This window comes from Acomys minous (genome assembly GCF_964271855.1).
Source record: "Acomys minous genome assembly, chromosome: 13".
Classification (NCBI taxonomy): domain Eukaryota; kingdom Metazoa; phylum Chordata; class Mammalia; order Rodentia; family Muridae; genus Acomys; species Acomys minous.
Genome location: NC_140495.1, coordinates 108,098,869 through 108,126,401, shown reverse-complemented (window position 1 = coordinate 108,126,401; position 27,533 = coordinate 108,098,869). Strand labels below are relative to the sequence as shown.

Sequence of the window (27,533 nt, the reverse complement as noted above, 5' to 3'; positions counted from 1 at the left end):
TGTAGCCTTGGCTGTCCTGAACTCCCTTTGTAGACCAGGCTGGCCTTGAACTCGAAGTGATCTGTCTGCCTCTGCCTCCCAAGTGCTGGGATTAAAGGTGTGAGCCAGGACACCTGGCTTCGGTTTGTTGTTGTTGTTGTTGTTGTTGGTTTATTTTGTGTGTGTGTGTGTGTGCGCGCATTTATTTTTCTCTTTAAATAACTTAACTAGACTGTTTGGCCAGCAAGCCCCAGGGGTCTTGTGGTGTCTAGAGCTGAGTGCAAGCGCGTGCTGATGCACCTAGCTTTCAGCAGATCCAAACTCAGGTCCTCATGCTTGCAAAGCAACCATTTCACCAGCTGAGCATGGTGGTAAATATGTGTAAATTTAGTAGTCCGGGGGTTGAGGCAGGAGGATTGCCGCAAGTATGAGTCCAGCCTAAGCCACCTAGTGAGTTCTAGGCCAGCCTGGGTTATAGAGTTAGACTCTGCCTCTAAATAAATGAGTAACAGGAAAAGTAACGGGAGAACTAGGGCAGTTGGCCTGGTTTGGCATCCTACGAACACTACCCGGTCATTTAATAGCCCGGCCACTGCTTGTTTATGTCTTGTTTTCCTTATGTAAATCTGGATAATAAAACCTCCCTCCTGCCAGGGGTGGGGGGAGGTAAGGGGTGGGGGTGATGTATGGGGGGGGGGTCAGGGTAGGGGGTGGGGGATGGTGGTGGCACATGCCTGCAATCTCAGCACTCCCGAGGCAGAGGCAGGCGGATTGCTGTGAGTTCGAGGCCAGCCTGGTCTACAAAGTGAGTCCAAGACAGCCAAGGCTAACACAGAGAAGCTCTTATCTCGGAGGGAAAAACAAAAAACAAAACAAAACAAAAAAACCAAACCCCCCAAAAAAACAAAAGCCCTCACTCCTTTGGTTGTTTAGACTATTTAAGGGTTGTAAAACATCATGAAGAACTTCAGTGTTCTATAGTATTTGCTGGCAGCAGGTGCCATATTTTGGGTGATGTACTAAACCCATTCACTGAATGAATCAGTGTAGCCTTTTTGAATTGGCCATTATGAACAGTATAAGTCCCAGGCCTGCCAATCTGGCTTTAGAAAGAGTTACAATCTTAAATATAAGTATAGCTAGGAGGCTTGGTATATGGGGATGTAGTTAAACTAAAAATAAAGCAATAGGCGGGGCGTAGTGGCACATGCCTTTAATCCCAGCATTCAGGAGGCAGAGGCAGGCGGATCACTGTGAGTTTGAGGCCAGCCTGGACAGCTAAGGCTACACAGAGAAACCCGGTCTCAAAACAAAAACAAAAACAAAACAAAAACTATAAAAACCAGCACAAATACACATTTCTCATATGCCGATGATAATTAGATGCTTATCCAAAACCAGTGCCATGTCTGATCCTGTGATATGAGATTTAATCAAAAGGCAACCCTGTTACTCTTTTAAATTTAATTTATTTTTATTTTTTGAGACAGGTTTCTCTGTGTAGTCCTGGCTGTCCTGGACTCATTTTCTAGACCAGGCTGGCCTTGAACTCACAACAATCCATCAGCCTCTGCCTCCTAAGTGCTGGGATTAAAGGTGCGAGCCACCATGGGCAGCTAACACAGTTAATCTTAACTATTAGTTAAATATGTGTTATCAGGTGTTGGGTGTGAGGTCAGGATTGATGAGGGGGATGTGGAAGTGAAAGAAAGAGGAAGTGATTTAGTGGGAACAAGGAGGAAGGCGGCGTGCTGTGTGTGTGTGTGTACTGCACTGGGGCACAGAGCAAGAGAAGGAACTTTGTGGGGCAGGTTTATCAGTGAGTGTGCTTGTAGTTCCGAGGCCCAGCGATGCCAGTGGATGTTCTTATCACTCACTGTGTTGGCTCTCTTGGGAGCAAGGTGGTGGTGGTAGAGGTGGTGTTTGGTTTGGTTTGAGACAGGGTTTCTTTGTGTAGCCCTGGCTGCCTTGGTCCTAGAATTTACTCTGTAGACCAGGCTGGCCTTGAACTCAGAACTCAGAGATCCACCTGCCTCTGAGTGCTAGGAACTTTTTTTCCTTTTCTTTCCTTCCTTCTCCTCCTCCTCCTCTTCCTTCTCTTCCTCCTCCTCTTCCTCTTTCATCCTCTTCTTTTAAAAGATTTATTATGTATACAGTATGCATCAGATCATATTATAGATGGTTGTGAGCCACGATGTGGTAGCTGGGAATTGAACTCAGGACCTCTGGAAGAGCAGACAGTGCTCCTAACCTCTGAGCCATCTCTCCAGCCTCCTCTTCCTCCTCCTCCTCTTTTTATGTTTTTATCAAAAATCTGAGGTGAGAGTTTTTCAGTTCGTATCAAGTTCATTATTTTAGGCCATTAATCTGTCGTTAAGTTCTGTTGCTTGAGACACGATCTTATTGTAGCCTAGGCTGGCCTCAAACTCGTTATATAGCTGTGCCGGTTGGGTTTTGTCAATTTGACACAAACTGGCATCACCCTGGAAGAAGGTGGCTCTTGAGGCACTGCCTCCATCCACTTGGCCTTTATGTATAACTGTGTGACATTTTTAAAAATGAACAATTACGGTGGAGGTCCCAGCCCACTATGGCCAGTGCCTCCCTTGGGCAGGTGGCCGTGGGTTGTATAGGAAAACTGAGCAAGACATGTGGACCAAGCGAGTAAATTGCCCTCTTGTATAGTCTCCTGACTCCAAGTCCCTGCTTATGTCCGTCTTCCCTCACTGGTGGACTGTGTGTGTGTGTGTGTGTGTGTGTGTGTGTGTGTGTGTGTGTGTGTAAGCCAAGTAAGGACAGCCTTGACTTCCTGATGCTCTTGCCTCTACCTCCCAAGTGCTAGGATTACAGGTGTTTAGTACCTTACACACAGGTATTTGCTGTATTTTTTTCTGGGTGGTTTTTATTAATTTATTTGGTGCTCAACACTGATTTTAAAGTAGAGTAATGTCAGCATTTGGGAGGTGGAGACAGGAAGATGAGGGGGTCCAAAGTCATCCTTGGCTACACAACAAATTCAAGCCTGCCCGGACCGTGACATCCCTGTGGGGGAACTGCAGCTGTGCTGGTACTGACCATTACCTGTTTTTGTCTGCAGTTGAAACTTTACTTGTTTTTGTCTGCAGTTGAAACATTGTGCTTCACTGGTTGCCTTCATTTTCCTTGTTTTGAATCTCATTATTTGGCCCTTGATTTGCTCCTTCTTGGGGACTTTCCACAGTGCTGTTCCATTGCTGGTTCCTCCCCTATATAAGCAGCTCTGTTACTCCCAATAAACGGCATTCTCTTAGCACGAGTGACCCACTGTTGTGACGTCTTTTCAATCCGCAGACCCTCGCTGTTGCTGTAGCCTAGACTGGTAGCGCGGGCGCTGCACATCCCATCTCAAAGGCCAAAGCAAACCACACACGAGGCTGGAGATGCAGCTGGACTGGTAGCAGAATGATTGCTTAGCAAGCATGAAGCCCTCGGTTACACACCAGCAGTGCATAAACCAAGTGTGGCAGTGGCCGCCTGTATCCCCATCACACACACACACACACACACACACACTCACACATTCATTCACACTCACACACACACACCGGACGTCAGATCAGAGGTGCAAGGCCAACCTGGGGTAAATGAGGCTGTCTCAAAAAAACAAAACAAGCACACGCCTTTAATCCCAGCACTCAAGAGGCAGAGGCAGGCGGATCGCTGTGAGTTCGAGGCCAGCCTGGTCTACAAAGCTACTCCAGGACAGCCAAGGCTACACAGAGAGACCCTGTTTCAAAAAACAAAAGAAAACAAACAAAAAACCAAACCAAACCAAACAAGGACACTCCATACAGAAAGAAAGCTGGGGATGGAGAGAGGGCAAAAAAAAAAAAAAGTTAAAATCTCAAAAGACCAAAACACCAAAAAACCCCAGAGTCTCTGCAATTGCTGTGACTGTGTAATCAACCGGCCTGGTAACTTTTTGGAGTACAAAAGCCACCAGACTAGATGAAGCTACTTTAAATAGTGTGACATCTAATGTGACACCTGAGGTGGCCACAGATGACCGACGCCATCTTTCTACTTATTTGCTTCTAGGAAGTCGTGTTTGAATAGCAGATTGCTCCCTGCAGCTCAAAGGTCAGGAGAGAAACTATTTTTTCCTTTGCATTCATCCTTTGTTTTGTTCTCGTTTCGCCGTCTCCCGCTCGGCGGCGCGCACCGCGGACCCGGAGGACCGCCTTGTACGCGGCGTGGGCGTGGCGTCCCGCACGCGCGGCCTTCCCGGCGTGCCCCGCGCGGAGGGGCCCGGTGACTCAGCCGCGTAGCCGCGGCCTGGGCGGGGTCGCGGTGGCCGGAGCTCGGCGGGTCCCGGGCGGCGGCGGCGGGGCTCGGGGAAGGAGGGCGCGGCGGCAGGCGGCCGGTGAGTACCGGGCCGGGCCGGGCCGGGCGGCGGGTGGGCGGCGCGGGCTGATGATGGCGGCGGGCGCGACGCTGCGGCCCGCGGGGCCCTGCGCGGGCTCCTCCCGGGCCTGGGGAGGAAGGGGAACCCGGGGGAGCGGGCCGACCTCGCGGGGCCACCCGTAGCGCAGGCTGGGCAAGCTTGGCCGCGCTTCCCCCCGCCCACCCGCGAAAGTCTGGAACCTTCTGTCGGGTCCTGTCGCCGACCTGTCGTCATCCAGGCTCAGTGCAGATAAGAACTTTAGGTAGCAGACGCCGTCGTCAGGTTTGCGCGGTCAGAAAATCTCCCCCCTTGCGGGACTTTGTCATTCTTTGTGAACATGCCTGGATTGGGCCGGTTTACCATTTGGAAGTAAATCCTTTAAATGGGAACTCAGCGAAAGAACTAACAAGGCAAACGGGGCACTCCGACCAACTTAAGAAAATGCATTTCTAAGCCCTTTGCACGGTGTCGTTTGCTGATCGGCCATCATTTCCCTAGACGTCTGCGGTTTTTTTTTTAATGGTCTCTCAAGTAAAGTGTTGGAATGATATTAGTTGTGATGAATCTTGAATTAGAATGTCAACCCCATTCCAGAAGGACGAAACCAAAATCTTAAATAGCAGTTCTCAAACGCGTTTGCTCCTTTAAAAGGTTGGAGGACCCCCTAGTACGGCCGGACCCCCTAGGACGGCTTCCAGAAGCTAATTGTAGAAATGTGGAATGGGCCCCTGAGTCCGCAGTGTCAGCAGACACCGACCCCCTCCCTCGGCCTGCACGGCTAAGGCCTGGGAAACCACAATTAGCTTGGCCTGAGGATTCTAAGAACTGTCGGTGGCTCCTCTCTTTTTGTTGACTTCTCTGCTGCTCACAACCAGTCCGCAGTTAAGAAGCCCTGACTCCGGAAGGCTCTGTGGGAAAGGATAGTGTGTTCTGGAACGCTGACATCAGGGTAGGAAATGGCTTTCATACATATCCTGTTATTGCCTTGGTGGCCGAAAGATCGTTTGTATCTGGCTAACCTGCCCTGTTTGTTTCCGGAGCCCGTTTGCTAGGATCATCAGAGCGTGAGCAATGCCGCCTGCCGTTAGGTCCTGTCCCCCTCCTTAGCTCTCTCAGGCCGCCTCCCCTTAGTACCAGCCAGTGCCCTGCAATTCCTGTAGCCTGGACGTCCCAGTCTCTGGGCTGTACCCGCATCAGTAGGTATGCGTGAGGTTTAGTTACTCTGCGAATCAGTCCACTCACTGAATATCTGAATATTGCCTAGTTTATGCAGAGCACTGGGGTAAGTAATTTTATAAACAGTATCCCAAATATGGCCCAGAAGTCCTTTGCTCTCTGGCAGAAATGAGGGTTGGATGACCTCCCCGTCTGCCAGTGTTTTTTTCTACTTAGGATAGAGTCGGCAGGGGAGCTTAAGGTTAGCCATGAGGTTTTGGCCTTTTTGGACGGCTGGCTTTACTTACTGAGGGGTTTTTTGTTGTTGTTGATGAGTTACAAGATGGTGTGCCTTTCTGTAGTCAGAAGCTTCCTGATTCTTCTGGTGCCTTCCACCTGCCTCAAGTCAGACCCCCCCCTGGAGCTGTTCCTGCTAATTGGAGTGAGAAGTTGAAGAAAACTGTTGGGTGTTAAGTGATTTGAGCTGGGAAACCTAGATTCACTGAAATGCGAAGCTTAAAGGAGTCAGGAACCCTGTTAGAAGTTTCCCTGCTATAGCGACTCGTCTTTCAGGCTAGTTAGGGCTGGGACTCAGTGGTACGGTGCCCACTTGGTATGTGTGTGAGGCACTAGGTTTGTGCCTTAGTGTACTCTTCTCCCCCACTCCCCAAAACCGAGAGTCTGAGATGGTAGGAGGGTCCCTGGTCCTCGCCTGCTGCTCTTCTCCCTCAGTTATCTTTTTTGAAAATTTTTTAAATTTTTATTTCATGTACATTTGTGTTTTGCCTGCATGTATGTCTCTGTGAGGATTTCAGATCTTGGAGTTACAGACAGTTGTGAGGGGCCATGTGGGTGCTGGGAATTGAACCTGGGTCAGTTCTCTCAAATGCTTCAGAGGGGAAAAGATGCAGAGAAATAAAAAGGTGAAGAAAACGGACAGACTTTCCTATGGCCACAAAGCCAGTATTATGGAGAGTGGAGGGAAAATGTGTTCATAAACTGAAGAGTGAAAGTACTAAAGTAAGTCTTGGAAGCTTGAAGTAAGTAGTAGAAACAGACGGCTGTGGTACGAAGCTCAAAGAGGGTATTAGCTCACTACCGTTAGGAGATTCACTTTAGAACATGTTTAATAAAGATTGGGCTTTAGAAGGTCATGTATGAGCTGGGCATGGTGGCGCACACCTGTAATCCCAGCACTCAGGAGGCAGAGGCAGGCTGATCGGTGTGAATTCTGAGACCAGCCTGGCCTACAGAGTAAGTTCCTGGACAGCCACGGCTACACAGAGAAACCCTGTCTCAGAGAGCTTTAAAAAAAAAAAAAAAGATGATGATGAATTTTGCCAATTACACTATTTGGTGTTGGAATTTTCTTTATGATAATTGTGACTAAGGCTACTTTTCTATTTTGAATTGTTGTATATTCATCCAAAAACTTAATTCCTGCCATAAGTTCTATGACAGCCAGCCACCAGTCTCCAGGTTTGTGATACTAGTCATACTTGTGTTCATGATGCAGCTTGAGGGGCTGAGGAGATGTGAGTCCAGCTCCCTAGCACCCACGTAAACACAGCCAGGTGTGGAGTACATGCCTGAGTGCAGACAGCAAGGTCCGTGGGCACGGTAACCAGCCAGTGTAGACAGTCGGGGAGCTCCAGCTTCGTGAGAGACTGTCTCCAAATAGAAGGAGGACAGTGACAGAGCAAGATACCAGATGTCAACTTCTGGCCTGCACAAGCACACATGAGGGGGGGATGTGTGCCCCTCCCTCCAAAGATAGAGGTTGGATGTCCCATGCCCAGAATGCTGTGCAGAAGCAAAAACCTTTTGAGAGTTCACTTTTTTTTTTTGGATTTGGAGCTATTGGCATATTTGTGGGTAGGACTTAAGTCATGAAATTCATTTGTGTTTTATATGCATTTGTGTTCTGAAGCTATTTGATGTGTTTTTGTTTTTGTTTTTTTAAACAGGGTTTCTTTGTGTATCTTTGGCTGTCCTGGAACTCACTCTGTAGACCAGGTTGGCCTCGTGCGCCGCCACACCTGGCTTTATATGATTTTTGTTTGTTTGTTTGTTTTTTGAGACAAGATTTCTCCATGTAGCCTTGGCTGTCCTAGACTTGCTGTGTAGACCAGGCTGGCCTGGAACTCAGAGAGATCCACCTGCCTCTCACCCCCTATCCCCCACCCCAGTGCTGGGATTAAAGGTGTGCGCCACCACTCCTAGCTGCACTTTTTTATTGAATCAGTCTCTGTAGCCAAGTAGGCTAAGCTGGCTACCCAGCGGGCCCTAGGAATCTGCCTGTCCCTGCCACCCCAGCACTGGGATAGGACACACAAACGTGTCTACTTTCTTAGTGTGGGTTCTGGAAATCAAACTCAAGTCCCTATGCTTGCAAGATCACCACTTCACTGACTGAGCCTTCAATTTTTTTTCTTTCCTTCTTCTTCTTTTTTTTCTTTTTTTCTTTTTTTTAAAGACAGAGTCTCTCTGTGCTAGCCTTGGCTGTCCTGGACTCACTTTGTAGTCCAGGCTGGCCTTGAACTCACAGCGATCTGCCTGCCTCTGCCTCCTGAGTGCTGGGATTAAAGGCATGTGACTGTTTTTCAAATCAAGTTGTTTATTACATTTATTCTATATTTTGCATGTGGAGGACAGAGGACAGCGTGCAGGTTCTTTGCTTCCTCCGTGTGGTTCTGGGAGCAAATGTTAGCTTGGACAACGCCTTTAGCTGCTAAGCCCCCTTAATTTACCAGTTGAACAGTTGTTGTGTGTGGTGCCTGGGGAATAGCACCCCAGCTTTGATGTGTTCATTTTAAGTAAGCGCTCTCACTGACACCTTTGGGGTGGGCTCCCCCCTGCTAGGCTCTGTTGGCTTTCTCTCCTGAGACAGAAGCTCACTGTGCTCTCCCTTGCCTGGAACTTGGGCTCCTCCTGTGGGGTTACTGGTGGGACAGCACCCGGTTTTCCTTTTCTCTAGTTCCCACCCTGACTTCTTTTCTTAGCTAGTCTTTGGGACTCATAAGGCATTTGTGGGGAAGATATTTTGTTGTCTTTTGGCTCTTTTCAAGTGGGTTTGATGAAACTAAATCATCAGTGTACTGGGCTCATCCTGACTTGGCGCTCGCTCACCTGTGTTGTATTTTGCCACTCAGTTGAAAATATTTCCTACATCCTGCTGTGTTTCCTTTTTTCTTTTTTTTAAATCCCAGGTTATTCTGGAAGAGGAAAGTGGTAGGAATCAGGCTTACTTTAGTTTTCCTCATCAGTCTAGAGGTCTACAATGTACTTGTGTGTGTGTGTGTACCTACACACAAGGGACTGTGGGCTGCTCGTGGGGAGAGGTGACATGGTAAGCTTTACAGCCAGTGTGGTTTCATGGTGGCATTTAGGGGCGTGCGTAAGAATAAGAAGGTGAAAAGGAGAACTTAAGCAGCACAGTCCCAAGTTTGCTTGTTTGGATTAGATGTTCTTGTTTTTGTCTCTGTGTGGGTGTGTGCATGTCAGTGTGAAGGCTGTGGGTGCAGAGAGGGTATCGGATCTTCTGGAGCTAGAGGTAGGTGAGCCACTCAGTGTGGGTGCTGCAGACCGAACTCAGATCCTCGGTAAGAGTCTGCATTCTCAACTGTGCATCTCTCCAGCTCCTTTTTGTTGTTATTTTTATATAGTCTTTTAAAAATTCACTCATGTGTGCAATGTATCTTGCTTGAATTCACTCCCATTCTTCCCTCCAACGTCTCCGGCCCCTCCCAGCACATCTCCCTCCCGGCCTCATGCCTCCATGGTGCATGGTAGGAGAGGTGGCATCATCCACTGGGGCGTGGGCATCCTGCCTGTGGCCACCTCCCTGCTCCACAATGGAGTTTTTAACTGGCTTGATCTTGTGCAGGGAGCCATAGCTGCTGTGGGTTCATGTGTACAGTGACATGTGTTTTATGGTGACACTCACCTTCAGCCTTACACTTTCTCCACCCCTCCTTCTGAGATGTCCCTGAGTCTGAGAGTGGAGGTTGCTGTAAATGTCATCTCCACAGCTGAGCACTTGCTGTTGCTTGTTCTCAGCACTTGGGACAGTTCTGAGCGCCTGTATTAGACACCACGCCTGTAACACAGCTTTATGGTTGTGATTTCTGTATGCTTACTAGTTACAGACAAGCATATGCCATTTTTAAAAACATAGGCAGACTTCCAGCTATTGAACTTTCCCCCCACTTCTTCATTTCATTTGCGGCGTGAATGACACCAAATTATATCCCAGCACTTAATATGTAGACTCCATATTGTATAGCCCCACGTGGTGGCACATACTTTAATCTCAGCACTCAGGAGGCAGGCAGATCTCTGTAAGTTCGAGGATAGCCAGAGCTATGAATAGAGACCTTGTTTCAAACCAAACCAAACCAAACCAAATGTTCCCAGTAAAAAGTGCACCGTTTCGTAGTGGGTGGTAAAAGCCATCTGTAACAGCGGTGGATCTAGATGACTTTACCAACCACTGCAAACCAGTCCTCGGGAACCTGTTTTCTGACTTCTAAATCATATGCGTTCCTTGTCTTCCAGGCTTCCTTTCTGACTAAGAATGAATGTTGACCAGGGCTGTGATGGCGACAGGGCATTGCAGCCAGAGCTCAGCTGCCTAGGAGATGAGACCCTAGCTTCCACTCAAGAGAAAGAAAGCAGCATCTTGGTGTCCTCTAGTCTCACTTACCCCCTAACTCCCAGGGATGAAGGTACAGCGATGGGGGGCTTTCTCACACCCAAACATCCTGTACCCAGAAGGATGCAGGTTCTTAACCTGAGCATGTATTCAGCTAATTGGCTTAGCATGCCTGTCACAGTGTATCCAGCTGTGTCCATCATAGAAAACCCCCCCCCTCAGCCTGGCCTGTCCACCTAGCCCGAGGGTGTAAGTCTGGAGTCAGGGGACAGGTTGGCCTTGCTCTGGTCCTTACCACTGTAGTGTGATGAGACCCTCACTCCTCGAGAGCTCTGCTTGTAACAGAGTGGACAGAAGTGTTCATAGCCGCCCTTCCTCAGAGGGCTGCTGCATCCACACGGTCAGGCAGGCCAGCTCCTGATGAGCTCTTGTGCGCAGGCCCTTAGGTAGAGCCTTAACCATGGCCAACTGGCCTGTGCACACTGTAGTCCAGGGTCTTGAACTCAGAACAGCCATCTTGCCTCTGCCTCCTGAGCACTACGATGACAGGCGTGCAACATCATGCCTCACTCTCAGAGGACCTTAATTAACTTTTTGCTGTTGTTATTAAAGTGGAACTTGGGTTTTTGGTTTGTGTGTTTGTTTTTAAGATCTATTTATTATGTATGCAGAGTCTGCTGCATGTATGCCTGCGTGTCAGAGGAGAGTACCAGATCTCATTATAGATGGTTGTGAGCCACCATGTGGTTGCTGGGAATTGAACTCAGGACCTTTGGAAGAGCAGCCGGTGCTCTTAACCTCTGAGCCATCTCTCCACAGGCCCTCTCCCCTTTTATTTTTCCTTTTTCTTTCTCCTTTTCAAGACAGAGTTTCTCTGTGTAACCCTGGCTGTCCTGGACTTGCATTGTAGACCTCAAAGTCACAGAGATCTGTTTGCCTCTGCCTCCCAAGTGCTGGAATTAAAGGCATGCACTACCACATTCAGCTGTGGTTTTTGTTTTATTTTTGTTGAGAAAAGGGCTCAGGTAGCCCAGGCTGGCCGCACACTTCCTAGGTAGCTGACCTTGAGTTTTTGATCCTCCTGCCTTCACTTCCGCTGTGCTGAAATAGGACTGAAGACCAAACACAGGGCATGCTAAGAAAATTCGCTACCAACTGAGTTAATAAAGTTTTATTGGTGTTGTAGCATGCACATTCTCTCAGGAGCTCAGAGAACAATTTTCTGGAGTGAGTCCTCTCCTTCCGCCTTTACATGGGACTCAAACGCAGGTTGTTGGGCAACATGTCACTGGCTTCCCATGCATGCACTTCTTAAAATCTTAAGTAAACAAGTCTTTAGTCTATAGACAACTTTATCTTTTATTAGCGATAAACAGGAAGTGTGCATACCAAAGAGATGGGCGTCCTCCTTCCTCTAACACAGCACATGCCAACGATGGCGTGCTACAGGGCCCATGTATCTTGCCCTGTCATGTACTTTTTTGATACTTACATGCTGGTCCTCAGTGCCATGTAAACCACATGTGGCGGCGCACGCCTTTAATCGCAGCACTGGGGGAGGGGAGGGGAGGACCATAAGTTCCGTGGTAATTCTCAGCATCAGCGTTAGTTTAAGGGCAGCCCAGACTATACAAGACCCTGTCTCAGAGTTGGGGAGCGGAATTTTAAATACATAATTTAAAGTAAATAGCTTTTTGGTGCCAGGACAAAAAGATGAGATCCTGAGAATAAGGCCCAATGCCACTGGCACTGGGACTTCGCTGCTGACAGCAAGTCTGGCGGTCCAAAGCTGATGTTGTGCTGCGAGAATTCACTATCATGAAGTGAGAATGGTTTGTTTTGTGATTTCTAGGAAGAGTAATAAATTAAGTTAAAAACTTCCTTTCATTCTTCCTGGCAAACTAAAAATCAAAAAAAGGTGCCAGGTAGGCAGTGGTGGTACACGCTTTTAATCCCAGTACTTGGGAGGCGGAGGCAGGCGGATCTCTGAATTCGAAGCCAGCCTGGTTTACAGAGTGAGTTCCACGACAGCCAAAACTAGACACAGAGAAACCCTTTCTTGAAAGACAAAAGGAAAAAAAAAGAAAAAGAAAAAGAGGGGCTAGAGAGATGGCTCAGAGGTTAGGAGCACCGCCTGCGCTTCCAAAGGTCCTGAGTTCAATTCCCAGCAACCACATGGTGGCTCACAGCCATCTACAATGTGATCTGATGTGCTCTTCTAGTGTACAGGTGTACATGCAGGCAAAACACTGTATACATAATAATAAATAAATATTTCAAAGAAAAAAGAAAGAAAGAAAAAAGAAAAGAGAAGAAAAAGGAATCAAAAACACTAAAACAAGCTCGGTGCTGTGGCTCTTGTAATCCCAGCACTCCAGAGACAGGTGGATCTGTGTGAGTTTGAGGCCAGCCTGGTCTACAAGGCGAGTCCAGGACAGCCAAGCCTACACAGAAAAATCCTGCCTCAAAACAACAACAAAAAAGAAACAAAAAACAAAAAGCAGCTTTAGAGACTGAAAATTTAGCATGTGAAAATTGAGTTTTAGCATACAGTGGTAATAAGTTCCTAAAGTACAGACAGCAGCGCTGGGGCTGTAGCTGAGCCTAGAGTAAGTGGAACACAGGAACTTGACATGCACAAGGCCCTGGCTCCCATCACGGCTCCCATCCTCAGCACTGTGTGACCTAGTGCGCTGCCACATGCTCTAATCGAGCACCCAGAAGTGGCGGGAGGAGATTGATCAAAGGCTGACTTCATCTACACAGTGAGTTTAAGGCCAGCTTGGACCACATGAGACCATATGGGGCTAGAGGGAGTGCTCAGCTAAGAGTGCTCCCTGCTCTTCCAGAGGACTTGAGTTCAGTTCCCAGCTCCGATATTGGGTGGCTCATCACCACCGTAACTCCAGCTGCTGGGGAACTGACTTCCTTTTCTGGTCTACTTGGGCACTTGCGTAATTTACACTCACAACCCACAAACACTGAAAAAAGATCTCAGATAAGTAAGCAGAAGAGCACAGGAGATGTGAGAGTATTGTTTAAAGATGGGGGTGAAACAGAAGAAAGAAGTGACCGCCTTAGACAACCAGCTTCTCAGGGACCGGCAGGAGACTGCTGGGCCACCACGTGTCACCATGCAAGCCCTGCTCTTCTGTCTGGTCTTTTATTTATTTATTTTTCTTTTGGTTTTTCGAGACAGGGTTTCTCTGTGTAATAGCCCTGGCTATCCTGGAACTCTCTTTGTAGACCAGGTTGGCCTCGAACTTGCAGAGACCCACCTGCCTTTGTCTCCTGAGTGCTGGGATTAAATGCATGCACCACCATGCCCAGCTCTGTCTGGTCTTTTTCACCATGTTTTGTTTACTTTAAAATTAAAGTTGTACCCGGGTATGGTGGCACACTCCAGGACCCTGTCTCAAAAATGGGGAGAAAATGCACTTGCTTTAAAGTTGTGGGCCTTTCGGCCTCCGCATCACACACACGCATGGAAAGAAGTTACCTAGCTCCAGTGTGAGATTCTAGGGGTTTTTCTGGGGTTGGGGTGTGAGGCTGGTTGGTTAGGTTTGGGTTTTCAAGACAGGATTTCTTTGGGTAACCATGGCTGTCCTGGAACTCGTTCTGTAGACCAGGCTGGCCTCGAACTCAGAGATCTGCCTGTCTCTGGCATTCAGGTGTCTAGTTTTGTTTTCAGTTTACTCTAGGCTAGTGTTTGAGCTGTGAGCACCTGTGGCTTTAGGTTGTTTTAGAACAGACATTTTTCTCTAGACTTTGGCCCTTTAGTTACTTGGTCTTTTGTCTCATCTTTCAGACCTTGTACTTGACTATGCCCCTCAGCCAGCAGGCCTGCAGTCTCCTCACATGATGCCACTTCCTGAAGACAGCAAGGGCTCCTGCTTCCAAAGTGGGAGCAAGCGCAGCCACGAGCCCTTCATTGTTCCAGAGAGATTCGGAAGCAGCGCTGTAGGCTTTGGAGGTAGCTCTCACTCCCAAGCCCCAGAGAAAGTGACGCTTCTCGTAGATGGCACGCGATTTGTGGTAAACCCTCAGATTTTCACGGCTCATCCGGATACCATGTTGGGAAGGTAATGCATTGTCTTCTGAGCACACGCACTCTGTTCTCTGGGAAGCTGCACCGCAGTGCACTGCTGACTTTCCTGCCTTTATGCTTCTGTGGGAAAATTGATGGAAGCCGGGTACCTTTGTACAGCCAGATAAGGAGCATCTACAAAGAGTCACAGGAGCTGCTGGACCTTGTCCCGTCCTCTGTAAACACTGCCATGCTCACTTGAGCTACAAGGGTCTGCAAGGGTCAGAGATGCTAAGTTGAGGCCTAAGTCATTTTCTTTTTCCCCTCTGAAAAGTAGTATTAGAAATAATCCACATGGTACAAGAACAGTGATGCCATTTTAGAAAAACTTTTGCCTCCCACCCATTTCCAGTTCGGTTTTGGGGTCTTGGGGGAGGCAGCTAGCAGTACTGGAGATTGAATATGGCCTGTCTTGCATGGGAAACAAGCACTTTATTGAGCTAAAACCCTGGACTGTTGTCAGTTTATTTTTTCTTTATGTAGTTGTTCTGCCTGCGGCGTGTCTGTAGTACATAAATGTAATGCCTGCAGAGGCCAGGAGAGTGCTGCAGGGCCCTGCTGTCTGAGGTTGCAGTCCTCCCAATCTGGGTAGCCTTTCTGAGCTGGACACTAGATGCAGGGAGGACCCACTCTCCTTGCCAGGGCCTCCGGCTGCCTGACTCCATCTGGAGAGTGTCTAGACATAGATGCCCCTAACCACATCTGCTATATGGCCTTCGACACAGCTCCCAGCCAGCTCTCCCCTCCCTGCACCTATAGGATAATTAGGTTCTCTGTCCCACTCATATGATAGGACCGTGCTGCCAAATGCAAGTCAAAGCACCCCTGGAGTAGTCCCTAGCCTTAACCAGTGCACACCTATCCTGTGAACCCCCACCAACTCCCCAAGGACCATATAGCCTTTGTTCACCCTATAAAGTTGAGCTATCTCGATGAAGTGGTCCCAGAAGTCATTTCTGTAGTACTCTCCGGCCTTCCGAGTCCTTCTGCTTCCAAGTTCCTGAGGACCCGTGGCCAGTGACCCCAGGAATAAGGGAGACCCACAGGAGAGGGGGGTCAGATGTCTGGAACTGGAGTTACAGATGGGTGTGAGCCACTGTGTGGTGCTAGGAATCTAACTATGTCCTGAGAGGGTTCATGGTGAGAGCAGGCCTCCTTGTTGAAATTGTCACAGTGCAGAGAGATTTCCACTTGTCTGAAACCCATGACAAGTTGTTGGGCAGTGGGAGGGCCCCCCAGCTTCCTCTAAAGTTCCAATGCAGTTGCTTCTGTATTGCGTCTGCTGTCACAGGCGCTGCTTCCTTCTTTCCCTTTTTTTATGAAGGCATTTCTGAGGCGTGCATCAGGCCCCAGGCTGTGCTTCTAAGTTATGCTGCAGGAGAGTGAGGTAGTGCTGTATATGGGAGAGGAAGCAAAGAGCTGCCTCTGCAGAGCCTGCTGGGAACAGTAATGATGTTGCTGGTGTCTTTCAGGATGTTCGGACCAGGGAGGGAATACAACTTCACAAGGCCCAATGAGAAAGGGGAGTATGAGATCGCCGAGGGGATCAGCGCCACTGTGTTCCGCACAGTGCTGGTATGTAGTTCTTTGTTTCTTTTTCTGACCTTCCCCGTGGTATGCATGCTTGCACGTTGAACCCTTACGCTGCACAGCTGTGTGACCGACTTTCGCCGAGGTCTGGTGTCCAGTTGTTGCCTTTCCTGCATTTTTCCTGCTTATAGCTTCTGAGCCCTTTCATGAGCTCAGTCGGTGGTCTAGCTCTGGTTAACCTTAGGGAGACAGGAGCCACTTTGTCTTCTGATGAACTGACCAGCTGACCCCAGGGTCCCACCACCTCAATAGAATTAGGAGTGCAGGGCTGGAGAGATGGCTCAGTGGTTAAGAGCACTCATTGCCTGCTCTTCCAGGGGTCCTGAGTTCAATTCCCAGCAACCACATGGTAGCTCACAACCATCTATAATGTGATCTGATGCCCTGTTCTGGCCTGCGGGTGTACATGCAGGCAGAACTCTGTATACATAATAATAAATAAATTAAAAAAAAAAAAAGAATTAGGAGTGCATAGGGTTAGAGGGGTCATTTCCATGAATTTCTTAGCCTACATTTCTCCTTCACAGGATTATTACAAAACTGGCATTATCAACTGTCCAGATGGCATCTCTATCCCAGATCTCAGAGACACATGCGACTATCTCTGCATTAACTTTGACTTCAACACTATCCGATGTCAAGATCTGAGTGAGTACGGAGCAGCTGTCAGCCACACTCAGCCAGCGCAGGTTCAGTGTGCTTAGAAGTAAGGGTGTGGGTGGAGGTTGAGAGCCACCGCAGAGGTAGACATCTGCTGACTCACCATGACTTCCCGTGCATCAAGGCATTGTGGGGAAGTGGCGTAAACAAAAGAAATCAGCTGGGGAGTGTGGCTCACAACCATCCTTCTAGCACTCTGAAGGCAAGAGGCCCACCCTAAGTTCAGGGCCAGCACGGGCTGCCGAGGGGTGCCCTGTCTCACAACAAAGAGGCGGGGGCTGCAGCTCAGTGGATGAGTGCAAGCCCAGCTCTGAGCCTCTGGGTTCCATTCTCAGCAGAAAGTAAACAGGCATGGTGAGACATGTCTGTGCTTTCACTGCTTAGGAAGTGGAGGCTGGAAGTGAAGTTAGGAAGTTTAGCTGGGCCAGCCAGGCCCTGAGCTCTTGCTTCCCTTAGGGGTAGGACCATGGTGTCACTCTGACAGGAGGGTGTGAGCGTCAGTGAGGAAGGGGCCGTGGGAAAGGAAGGCGGCAGGCAGCGCAAGTGAAGCCGCTCGTCTTCAGGGTGCTCTTCCCTGCTGTCTCGAGATGGCTGCAGTTAGTCTGCACGCTGCAGCGCGTGTGTGAACAGGAAGCGGATTTATTCTCCTTTTCTTTGCCCAGGTGCTTTGCTGCACGAGCTGTCCAACGATGGTGCCCACAAGCAGTTCGACCACTACCTTGAGGAGCTGATTCTGCCCATCATGGTGGGCTGTGCCAAGAAAGGGGAGCGAGAGTGCCACATTGTTGTGCTGACAGATGAGGACTCCGTGGACTGGGATGAAGACCACCCCCCACCCATGGGGGAGGAGTATTCTCAAAGTAGGAGCCCTTGCAGGGCCCCTAGAACCCATGCGGCTATCACTGATAGCTGGGTGTGGGCACAAGCTCCTGCAGGGAACTGCTGCCTAACCTTCTTCCCCCCAGTGGATGGCATTGTCAGATTCTGAAGTTGATTAAATTCTCTTCAGTTTCATTAAGTCTTGCTGGATTGGTAGTAATTCAGAACTTAAAAAGTAGGCTGTGAGGGTGAGGAAAACACTTGGCATGCAGTGGCAAGGACCCAAGTTCAGATCCCCAGGACCTGGTGTAGCACATGTCTAATCCCAGCTCTCTGATGAGATGGGAGGCAGAGACAGAGGTCCTGGAACCTCATGGGCCAGCTAGTCCTGGAACGCGCAGTGGTGAACAACGAAGCAAGGTGGCAGACAAAGACTGTGAGCCCAGGTTATCTGGCTTCCATGTGCATGCCGAGGCAGAATTCACCCACACACACCATGCGTACACCCTTTGTAGAAGGCCAGGCACTTAAAGGAGTTTCAACCCTGCTACACCTCGATATCCTTTTGGGTTTTATTTTGTTTTTTGGGACAGGGTTTCTCTGTGTAGCCCTGCCTGTCCTGGACTCGCTTTGTAGACCAGCCTGGCCTTGAACTCAGAGAGATCCTCCTGCCTCTGCCTCCGGAGTGCTGGGATTAAAGGCGTGTGCCACCATACCCAGTGCTTATATTCTCTTTACATAAAAGGCATTACACTCTTCTCATGGCTGCTCAGGATTCCATTCATGAATGTTCCATAATTCACTTGCCTTGTAGGACACTGGAGGTTTTTATTTATTTACTTTTTATTTATATTATTATTATTATTATTATTATTATTATTATTATTATTATTATTATTATTATTATTATTATTATTATTATTATTATTATTAGGTTTCTTGAGACAGGGTTTCTCTGTGTAGTCCTGGCTGTCCTGGACTCACTTTGTAGACCAGGCTGGCCTTGAACTCACAGAGATCTGCCTGCCTCTGCCTCCCAAGTGCTGGGATTACAGGTGTGCGCCACCACGCCCGGCTCACCAGAGATTTTATATATAAATATGTGATAACTTTTTAACAGTATTTTTGTACATATATCTCTATAGTATATATTCCTAGACATAAAATGTCAAAAGCTTGGTGCTTTTATAATTTTGGTAGATGTCGCTGCAAGCCAGGGCGCTGGGGTTGGTGGGGGAGGAGCTACAAATTGGATGCTGTCATGGGTTACGTAGCTCCCTATTGGCTGTCATATATCACCTTAGTCCTTCTGTGGCTAACCGCAGGTTTTGTTGGCTTTGTTTGTTTCAGTTCTTTATAGCTCCAAGCTCTACAGGTTCTTCAAATACATTGAGAATCGAGATGTTGCTAAAACAGTCCTAAAGGAGCGTGGCCTGAAGAACATTCGCATTGGAATCGAAGGTATTGAAGTCTCGGTCTGCATTGATGGCGCATGCCTGTGATCCCCGCTCTTAGGAGGCAGAGGCAGGCAGATCACTGTGAGTTCGAGGCCAGCCTGGTCTACAAAGCAAGTAGTCCAGGACAGCCAAGGCTACACAGAGAAACCCTGTCTCGAAAAACCAAAAAAAAAAAAAAAAAGGGAGTGGGAGGAAAGGGTGGATCTTTGACTACAGCTTACTCTTCTGACCTTAGTTTACAGGAGCCGTGAGAACAGGCACACTTACAACCCACTCACTGAAGGGCCCTGCTTTATTGCTCTTCCTCAGTTGAAATGGTACAGTCTGACCCTGAGTGGCCCTCAGCCCTGGGGACAGAGCTCTGGGGTGAATTCAGCTGGCACCTGGGCTCACTCGGGCAAGAACATGTTTCTGGATCTAAAATTATTCTTCTGAAAAACAGGCCAGAGCCGGGCGTGGTGGTACACACCTTTAATCCCAGCACTCGGGAGGCAGAGGCAGGTGGATCCCTGTGAGTTCCAGGCCAGCCTGGACTACAAAGTGAGTCCAGGACAGTCAAGGCTACACAGAGAAGCCCTGTCTCGGAAAAACAAAAAACAAAAAACAAAAAAAACAAAAACAAAACAGGCCAGGCGGTGGTGCATGCCTTTGATCCCAGCACTCAGGAGGCAGAGGCAAGCAGATCGCTGTGAGTTCGAGGCCAGTGTGGTTTACAGAGTGAGTTCCAGGACAGCCAAGGCTACTTGGAGAAACTCTGTCATGAAAAACCCTAAAAACAAAAAATTTGTTAAAAAGAAAGAAAAGAAAAACAAAGTTTAATATTGTTAGATTGCAGCTGTGGTGGTGCAATCCCAGCAGGCAGGAGGCAGGGGAAGAAGGGTTTCTGTGAGCTCTAGGCCAGCTTGGTCTGCATAGCGGTTTCCAGGCCAGCACACGATAGAGTGAGACTCTTGTCTTAAACAAGACAACGTTGAGACTCCATTTTCCCTGTGTGGCTGTCTGGAGAGTGACTTGTGTGGGCAGGTGTTGCTGCAGCCTGTGCCCTGTGCCTCTCTCTGCCCACAGAACTCAGCACTGCATGTGTCTGGCTCAGGAATTTTAAGTTAGAAGAAACTTTTGAGGTAATTGATCAGCCTTTCCTGTTCACTTTGCCTTGTCTGTGAGAAAGCCTGCAGTAGGGGACACTTCTCCCCTCTCCCTGGGCATCTGCCAAGCTGTTGTGCTGGGAACACTCCAGATACACAGAGCTGGCTGTCCCCTCCCTGCCTCTTCTGCTGCTTGTCTCTGGGAGCCCCCTCTGGATATTTGACAGTATTTGTAATTCATTCATTCTTTCCTTTTTTTTTCTTTTTCTTTATTTTTTTTTTTTCCGAGACAGGGTTTCTCTGTGCGTGTGTGTCCCTGGCTGTCCGGGACACGCTTTGTACACCAGGGGTCTACCTGCCTCTACCTCCCAAGTACTGGGATTAAAGGTGTATGCCACCACACCCGACTTTATAATTTCCTTTTAACTTAACCATGCCTTTTATAAAACATTAGTAACACGATGTACCTGTGTCTGGTGAGGTTTTTCTCCTCTGGTATGGTTTCCAACAACTAAATGCTCTTGAAGTTATTAAGTGGTCTTTCTGCCCTTTCCACTACAAGGGGAAGTCCTTGTTGCTGCCCACTGACCAGCACTGGTCATCTGCCCCAGCTTTTCCTAAAGCTGTCTTTGGATTTGGAAGTAGATGCCAGAATGGTTACAGTCTGCCAGGAGTGTGAGCACAGCATGTTTTCCCATTGCAGGTTACCCTACCTGTAAAGAAAAGATTAAAAGGAGACCTGGTGGGCGGTCTGAAGTTATCTACAATTACGTGCAGCGCCCCTTTATCCAGATGTCATGGGAAAAGGAAGAAGGAAAGAGTCGCCATGTAGATTTCCAGTGTGTTCGCAGCAAATCCCTCACTAACTTGGTGGCTGCTGGAGAGGACGTCTTGGAAGACCAGGAGATAATCATGCACCACCCACCGCAAGTGGACGAACTTGACCGGCTAAATGCCCCACTCTCTCAGATGGCTCCGAATGACTTCCAGGATTAGGGATAAACGGGGTCTGCCCATCGCTAGAGCTCTTCTCTGTGTGGGTACCCACCAACCAGCCAGGCCTCCCCATCCTCTTGTGGTTTCTCATCCTGAGGAGATGCTTGCTCCTCCTGTTTCCCTCCCCTCTGAGTTGTTAATGTGCCCTTTTCTGGGTCTGCCTCTGGCCAGGTGAAAAAGCTTTCTGGTAATTAAGTGACCAGCTTTGCCAGACCTGGCAAGCAAACGTTTGGGTCTGGTGCTGTTGGCTGAGTCTCTGCATAACTGCAGGAGAGGAAGTAGACTGTTGCCTCACCCTTGGCACAGCAGACCGTTCCTTTATACCTGTGGGTGGGTGGGTTTTAAATCAGACAGATTGCTTAATAGCAAAAGGACCAAACGTCAAAGAAGTCAGTCTGTGCTGGGGACTGGTGTGCCCTGGTGAGGGGCTGTGCCAGGTGGTGAAAGACAGGTCCAAGAGCTCATGCTCAGCGCTGCTTTTCACTGACCCACAAGATAGGGTCTGTGGCAGGAAGAAAGTGACCCCACAGTGTACTTGTGCAGCCTGAGGCTTCATTGGGAAGTGACACTTGGAAATGAGGTGGCAGAATGGCTCCAGATCAGGCCAGTGGGACCCTCTGGGGGGAGGCCACAGTACTCGCACTTAGGGATAGCTCACTGCTGTGGGTGTGGTAGGGGACCTGGTACCTTGAAGATGAAATTGGCTTGGTACCCTCCTCTGAGCTCCAGGAAGAAGGCATTTGTGGTGAGCTGGACAGGAGGCCTCACCTGTGTAAGCACTGCCCCAGAGTGCACACCAGGACAATCACACTTGTTTGTTTTTGGGGTTTTTTTTTTTTGTTTGTTTGTTTTTTTTTTTTTTGAGACAGGGTTTCTCTGTGTAGTCTTACCTGTCCTGGATGAGCCTTTGTAGACCAGGCTGACCTCAAACTCAAATCTATCCACCAGCCTCTGCCTCCCAAGTGCTGGGATTAAAGGTGTGCGCCACCACACCCGGCTCACATTTTATTTGTTTGTTAAATTATAATACTGTTACCCCCAAAGCCAGGGCCAGGCCTTGTCGTGCTGTTTGATCTGATCACTGTCCCCTTCCTCAGACATTTCCATGACTGTTTGCAGAATCAACCAGACAGCAGTGTCTGGAATTATCTTACTTCCTGGTAGAAGCTGACCTTTGAGTTGGTCCTCCACCCTGAGCATTTTCCCATCACAGGTGGTTCTTGTAAGCTGTTTCCATCAAGCTCCTTAAAGAACATTGCAGTCTGCTCCCATATATACGTAGTACAGCATACTACCTAAAGGCAGGAAAGTCAGGTTTGGAAGCCCTCTCTCCAGGATTGAAGAACAAGAGAGTTCTTAACATAGTGTTTTCTGTGCTCGTGCAGCATCACAGTGGGAACTGGTACAAGAACGCCTTGCTCAGAACTGAAGGGTAACTAAATAGCTCAGGATTCTGGGATGGCGACTGGTGTCTTGGTGAGGCTGGAGGCCAGCGTCCAGAATATGGGCTGAGGCTGTCTGACTCACAGCCTGCTTCTGAGAGCTGATTGGCTTGTGTCTGAGGTCAGCTTTGGCCTGGACTTTGGTGCTACATGTTTGCCCACTGGCAGCTGAGGAGCCTAGGCCCTGAGTGAGTGGTGCTTCCTCTGCTTCTCAGTGTCCATTGCAGTATGGTTGTGTGTCGGTGCTGTGTGTAGCGTTCAGGTGTAAACACAGTCCTTTCTCTGTTCTTTGTAGTTCACTGCCTTTGACCTTTTATGAACTAGGTCTTAAACCCACATGTTGTGGCTCCAGGCAATGGAGTTTGACTAGGAGGCAATCTAAAGGCTGACCCAGAGGCATTGGGGGTGGTGACCAAAGGAAAGGCTGGGGACACGGGCTCCTTGTGGAGAGGGACGCTGTTTTTTGCATCCTCAGCCCCAACCTCGTGTAAACATTGTAGTTTATTGTCTCCCCCCAGTCTGGCCTGCTGTTCCAGGGTTAGGATGTTCTTTAGTGGTAGGACCTTGCAGGATCAAGGGCTGGGTTACAGTCCGTTTTGGAGTTAGTTGCTGGCTATGCGAGTGGGAGGACCTCTCCGTGTTTTCTAAGTGCCTGAACAAGTTGGGCTATGTTCACAGAAAGTCTTGTGAGAAAAGGGACTTTATGCAGTCTCAGAGCATCTTAGCAAGATAAAAGATGAGCCTGAGGCTTGACTGTTCAGCATGTCTTTGTACCCTGTGTAGCTAGCTCATCAGGACAGGAGTTGGCAGAACAGTATTGGAACATCACAAATTGGGTGGTGGCAATATTTGCAGAAGGTAGGAGAGACTGAGTACAGTAGCCAAAGCTACTTTAACCGGCCCCTCAGGAAATGTGTGATGTCTTGAGGTGCACAGGCCTCACAGAATGCTGTGCAGGAAGCCCAGGACAGGGGCATCCTTTCGGTCAGAGGCTGTGTGTTTTAGGGAAAATGTATGTTCACAGCACAGGCTTCAACTCTGTGTGATTCAAGTTGGGTTTTAGTGGTGCATTTACTGCCATCTGCATCTTCTGAGGTGGGTGCAGGGAGCACAGTAGCACGCTGCCACCTTCCCAGGAGGCAGAGCCATTCTTGTGTCTGGATGGGATCAAGGAGAATTGTATTTTCTCCTAAGGGCAAATGTGTATAGATTTTGCCCTTTACTTTGTATTTACTTTTGAAGTTGCACTTGTTCACCTACCAGTGTTTACGGAATCCTGTGTATGGGATGCTTTTTGTATAATAAAGTATTTTTATTTGTGTCCCTTGGCTCCTCCCTCCTGGCCAGTGCTGCCTTCATGAGTTCATAGTTGCCATCAACCAAATGTAGACTCAAAAGCTTAGGAGACCACAGACCTCCGTGGATTTTGACTAGATTAGGCTCCTATTCCCGTTTTGGCTCATTCTGGACAAGTTCAACATGAAGTCCTTGCCTCGTTTAGCAGCAAGCTCACCCCACAGATATCCAGGACACACAGCCTGGTGGGTCAGTGTTTTGCGAGAGATTGTTGCCCTCAGCTGATGCTCACTGGGACAGTGAGAATGGACCTCTAGTCCAGGGCACTTGGGAAACCAGCCAGAACTGGACTGTCTTACTGAGAAAAGTTCACAGAAGGCTTTAGGAGTCTTACGAACCAAATCAGGAAGGAGGTGGTATTCCTGGCAGAGCAAAGGTTAAGACCCTGGTATGTTTGGGTTGTATTATAGTTGGAAACTTAAGGGGATCTTAATGGGACAAACTTGGAATTTGGCAGCAGGGAGAAAAGCTCAAAAGGAGGAGGTCAAGACACAAAGAGGTCTTCCCTGATGCTAGTATGGTTTCTATGTGGGACATAGCAACTGGACTGAGCTTGAAGTGAACAAGGGGAATGCAGCAGCGTGCCCATGCTCAGCTGTCCTAAGTCCTGCTAACAAAGTCTGTACTTACCTACAGTGGAGGCAGCAGTATAGAGCTGCAGAACACCCACTTACATGCTGCACCCACTTAAATGCTGTGTGAGCAACAATCTGGAAACTGAAAAAACATTGTGGAGCCTGCTTTCTATGCTGGCATTAGCTTTCATAGTTGGCCGTTTCAAGGAAACACGCTAAGAACTGAGCTCAATTGAAAACACATGGGTCACACACAGCCCCATGGGAGAAGCATGGGACAAGGACCCAGAAATGTGCTTTCCAGGGAGATGATTGAGACCCTTTAGTAGGCAATGGCAGAGGTCATCTATTGCATCGTAACCTTATGCTGTAGAATGCCTCAGCTACTTGTTTTGTTTGAGCTGGTTTCTCTGTAGCATTGGCTGTCCTGGACTCCCTTTGTAGACCTGGCTGGCCTCGGAACTCACAAAGAAGCTGCCTGCCTAAAGGCGTGCACCATCACGCCCGCCAAGCCCGGCCCCACTGGCTACTTTTGAAGAGGACCTGGGTTTGGTTCTCAGCACCTGCACTTAATAACTGCAACTCTAGTTTCTGGAGCTGAGGTCCTAGCCTCCTTGAGCACTGCATAAACATGGTGTGCAGACAAAACTTTAAAAGTTCTGACAAGATGCCAAACCAGGAGTTGCACTTACTATGCAAACCTGATGACCCGAGTTTGGTCCCCTAGGCCCTTAGAGTGGAGGGGAACCCAATTCTATAAATTATACCCACCATACAAGCTATAGCACACTTTTAAAAATACAAGACAGGGAGTCTCCCATTGTGTAAGCTTGAGGTTCTTTGATGACCCAGTGACCCCTCTTTCCAGCAAGTGTTTTGCCCCCACTGAAGTAGACTATAAGCATAGCATCTCTATGGAAACCAATTCAGAAGACAAGCTCCCTGCAAGCAAGCTGGTACAGCACAGCTTCTCCAAGACCCAGAGGCATTTTGTATCATGAGGACGATGCAATGAGCTGATGTTTCTGGACAAAGGGATTGGGGAAGGGCAGCCAGAGCTGTGATTGTTTCTATTTCAAGCCACAGTCACTTTAAAATACATAAAACCACCACAGTGGTGTTGTACTGTTTTCACAGTTTATTCAAAAATTGGATAGTTAAAATGTGGGCATTTCCCCCCAAATAAACCATCCCCCACCACACAGGCTCGACTACTACTGTATTCTGCCATGCTCACCACATACTCCTGCACACACACAGGGATTAGGACACCCCCCCCAACTGTTGGGTAATACAAGAGCTCAAAGCTGCACACAGGCCCTTCCATCTCCTTTGCACTAGCAGGCTCTGACTAGAAAATTAAGGAGCTAACACATCTACCACCCTTACCCATTTAACACACGGAAACCCAAAGCAGTTTTGCTTACAATTTTACGTCTCACATTCTATTCTCTGTATGGTTGAGCTAGGACAGAGCTGACCTTCACAACCTCAAGTCTGACAGAGAATGGGTCCAGTTGTAGCTTGGCCATGACACTGCAAGTCCACACAGGTGCAAATAATGCTTTAACAGTTATCAGCACATAAACCAAACTCTAATAATGCATTAATATGGAACCTCCACATTTTTCTGACGCAGCAAAAATTCTTTGAAAGGTGGCAGCAGCTGTGACAGAGAAGGCACTTTGTGCTAAATGCAGTGTTTCTCAGGAGAGAACACCACAGCGGAGAGGCCAGGTCAGCCCAAGCTGCAGGCAACCCTTTTGAGTGGAGAGGCAAATATGCCCCAGGAAGGCATCTGCAAAGGAAAATTCTGTAATCATGATTCCAAGGCAAAATGGCTACTTAAACTTGGGATATGGAAATACCTAGACAAACACGGTTGCACCATGGATTGAGGAAAGACTCAAGGACTCATCAGGGGGCCGGTTCCACCCTGACTTCCAAGGAGGCTATGAGATCTTGCATGGCAGCATCTGAGCCTCCACTGGGTTTTGTGTTCTCAAGAACAAGCTTGCCCTGGTAGCACTTGCAGGTATTGCTGGTAGGCAGGCAGCATGTGTCTCAAGATCTTCCCATACAGCCGTGAAGAAAGTGAGGGTTGTCCACATGGTCCAGAACTCCTTGGCAGTGCCCAGTGGCTTTGTGGGCTTTCTACAAGCAACGAAGGATCCCATTGGTACCTCCCCCACCAACACTCAGAAGAGCAGCATGAGTCTTTGGATGGGGAGACAGGTCAGTGGGTTAGGGTCTTTGCCCTAGTACCATAAGTAAAGTGCACCATGAATGAAGGCTGTGGGAAGCCACTCGCCCAGGAGGTATGGGGAGAAGTCACCCCACCTACAGGATGGAGAGCGGTCCATCAGCCACACTGTTGGCTGTTCACACAGACTTTCAATATTGCGTTATTTCTGTAACTATAGAACTTTCAGCTATAAAGAGAAAAGAAATACTTGGTAGGCTTGGCAGGTGGCCTATCACCACAGCACAGGCATTGGCTGGTACTCAGTGTGTTTAATCTTTGTAACGGTGGATGGCTCTTTTTCCCCTTCATTCTGATGAACTTAGGAAATTCAAATTCTCTTTAAAACACCTAGGAAACTGGTTTACAGGGCTTCTAAAGAAGCAAGCAGCTGCTTATGGCCAATGGAGAAATGCTTGTCTTTGTCCTATCAGCTTCCCGTTGTACTATGAAGGAATATCCACTTACAATCACATTTGAGAGACTTGACTATGACGTAGTAATGGGTTCTACAAACTTCTTGGAAGTTCTTTCAAGAGCACAAGAGGAAAACCGCAATGTTGTACAGAGATCTCCGCCCCGCTCCGGGTTCCAGCGCAGGCCCTATTTTGTTGCCTTCATGTAGGAAGGTATGGCCCCCCTGGCTGTCAGGCCCTCGAAGCGCTTGTAGGTGTAATTGATGAAGACCCAGTCTTTGTTCTTGTAGTCAGTCTCAGGGTGGTTACTTGTGGTCACTGGCAGAGAACAGAAGGGAGGCTGAGTCAGCACCCTAGCCCAAGGACAGCTCAGTTCCCATTGGAAAGGGTTATTTTTCACTGTGCAAAGTTTCTATTTGCTTACCTACATTCTCTGAACCTCCTATTTCTGAACAAATGCTTTTAAAGTTTTATTTTCTCGCTCCCATCATTTCAGTTTGCCTAATCTTTAATCTAGTGAGTAACAAAATAGCAGTTTTGTGATTTGCTCAGCCAGTCTATAAAACAGGTTCACACTCACATCCTATTTATTAGTCT

The 27,533-nt window shown here is 48.4% G+C and overlaps 2 protein-coding genes across 8 annotated transcripts in view; one reads left to right on the top strand and one right to left on the bottom strand.

Annotated features, from left to right (window-relative positions):
• The first annotated feature begins 4,226 nt into the window (after positions 1 to 4,226).
• KCTD20 (potassium channel tetramerization domain containing 20) lies at positions 4,227 to 23,668 on the top strand. 4 transcript variants are annotated; one of them, XM_084754054.1, is made up of 8 exons: positions 4,247 to 4,381; positions 10,115 to 10,284; positions 14,020 to 14,293; positions 15,771 to 15,873; positions 16,416 to 16,536; positions 17,211 to 17,408; positions 18,718 to 18,828; positions 20,613 to 23,668. In XM_084754054.1, the coding sequence occupies exons 2-8, from the start codon at positions 10,134 to 10,136 to the stop codon at positions 20,903 to 20,905; spliced, it is 1,251 nt and encodes a 416-aa protein (XP_084610180.1). In that variant the 5' UTR covers positions 4,247 to 4,381; positions 10,115 to 10,133; the 3' UTR covers positions 20,906 to 23,668. The 4 variants fall into 4 exon arrangements, with proteins under 4 accessions (XP_084610182.1, XP_084610180.1, XP_084610183.1 ...); XM_084754056.1 differs by lacking the exon at positions 10,115 to 10,284 and having other exon boundaries at positions 4,227 to 4,381; XM_084754057.1 differs by lacking the exons at positions 4,247 to 4,381; positions 10,115 to 10,284 and adding an exon at positions 4,494 to 4,664.
• The window catches only part of STK38 (serine/threonine kinase 38), a 41,513-nt gene continuing 35,729 nt past the window's right edge, over positions 21,750 to 27,533 (bottom strand). For all 4 annotated transcript variants that reach the window (XM_084754053.1, XM_084754050.1, XM_084754052.1 and 1 more), the window contains exon 14: positions 21,750 to 27,254. In XM_084754053.1, coding sequence (XP_084610179.1) covers positions 27,124 to 27,254 — 131 coding nt within the window. In that variant the 3' untranslated portion in view covers positions 21,750 to 27,123. The remainder of the gene's footprint in view (positions 27,255 to 27,533) is intronic.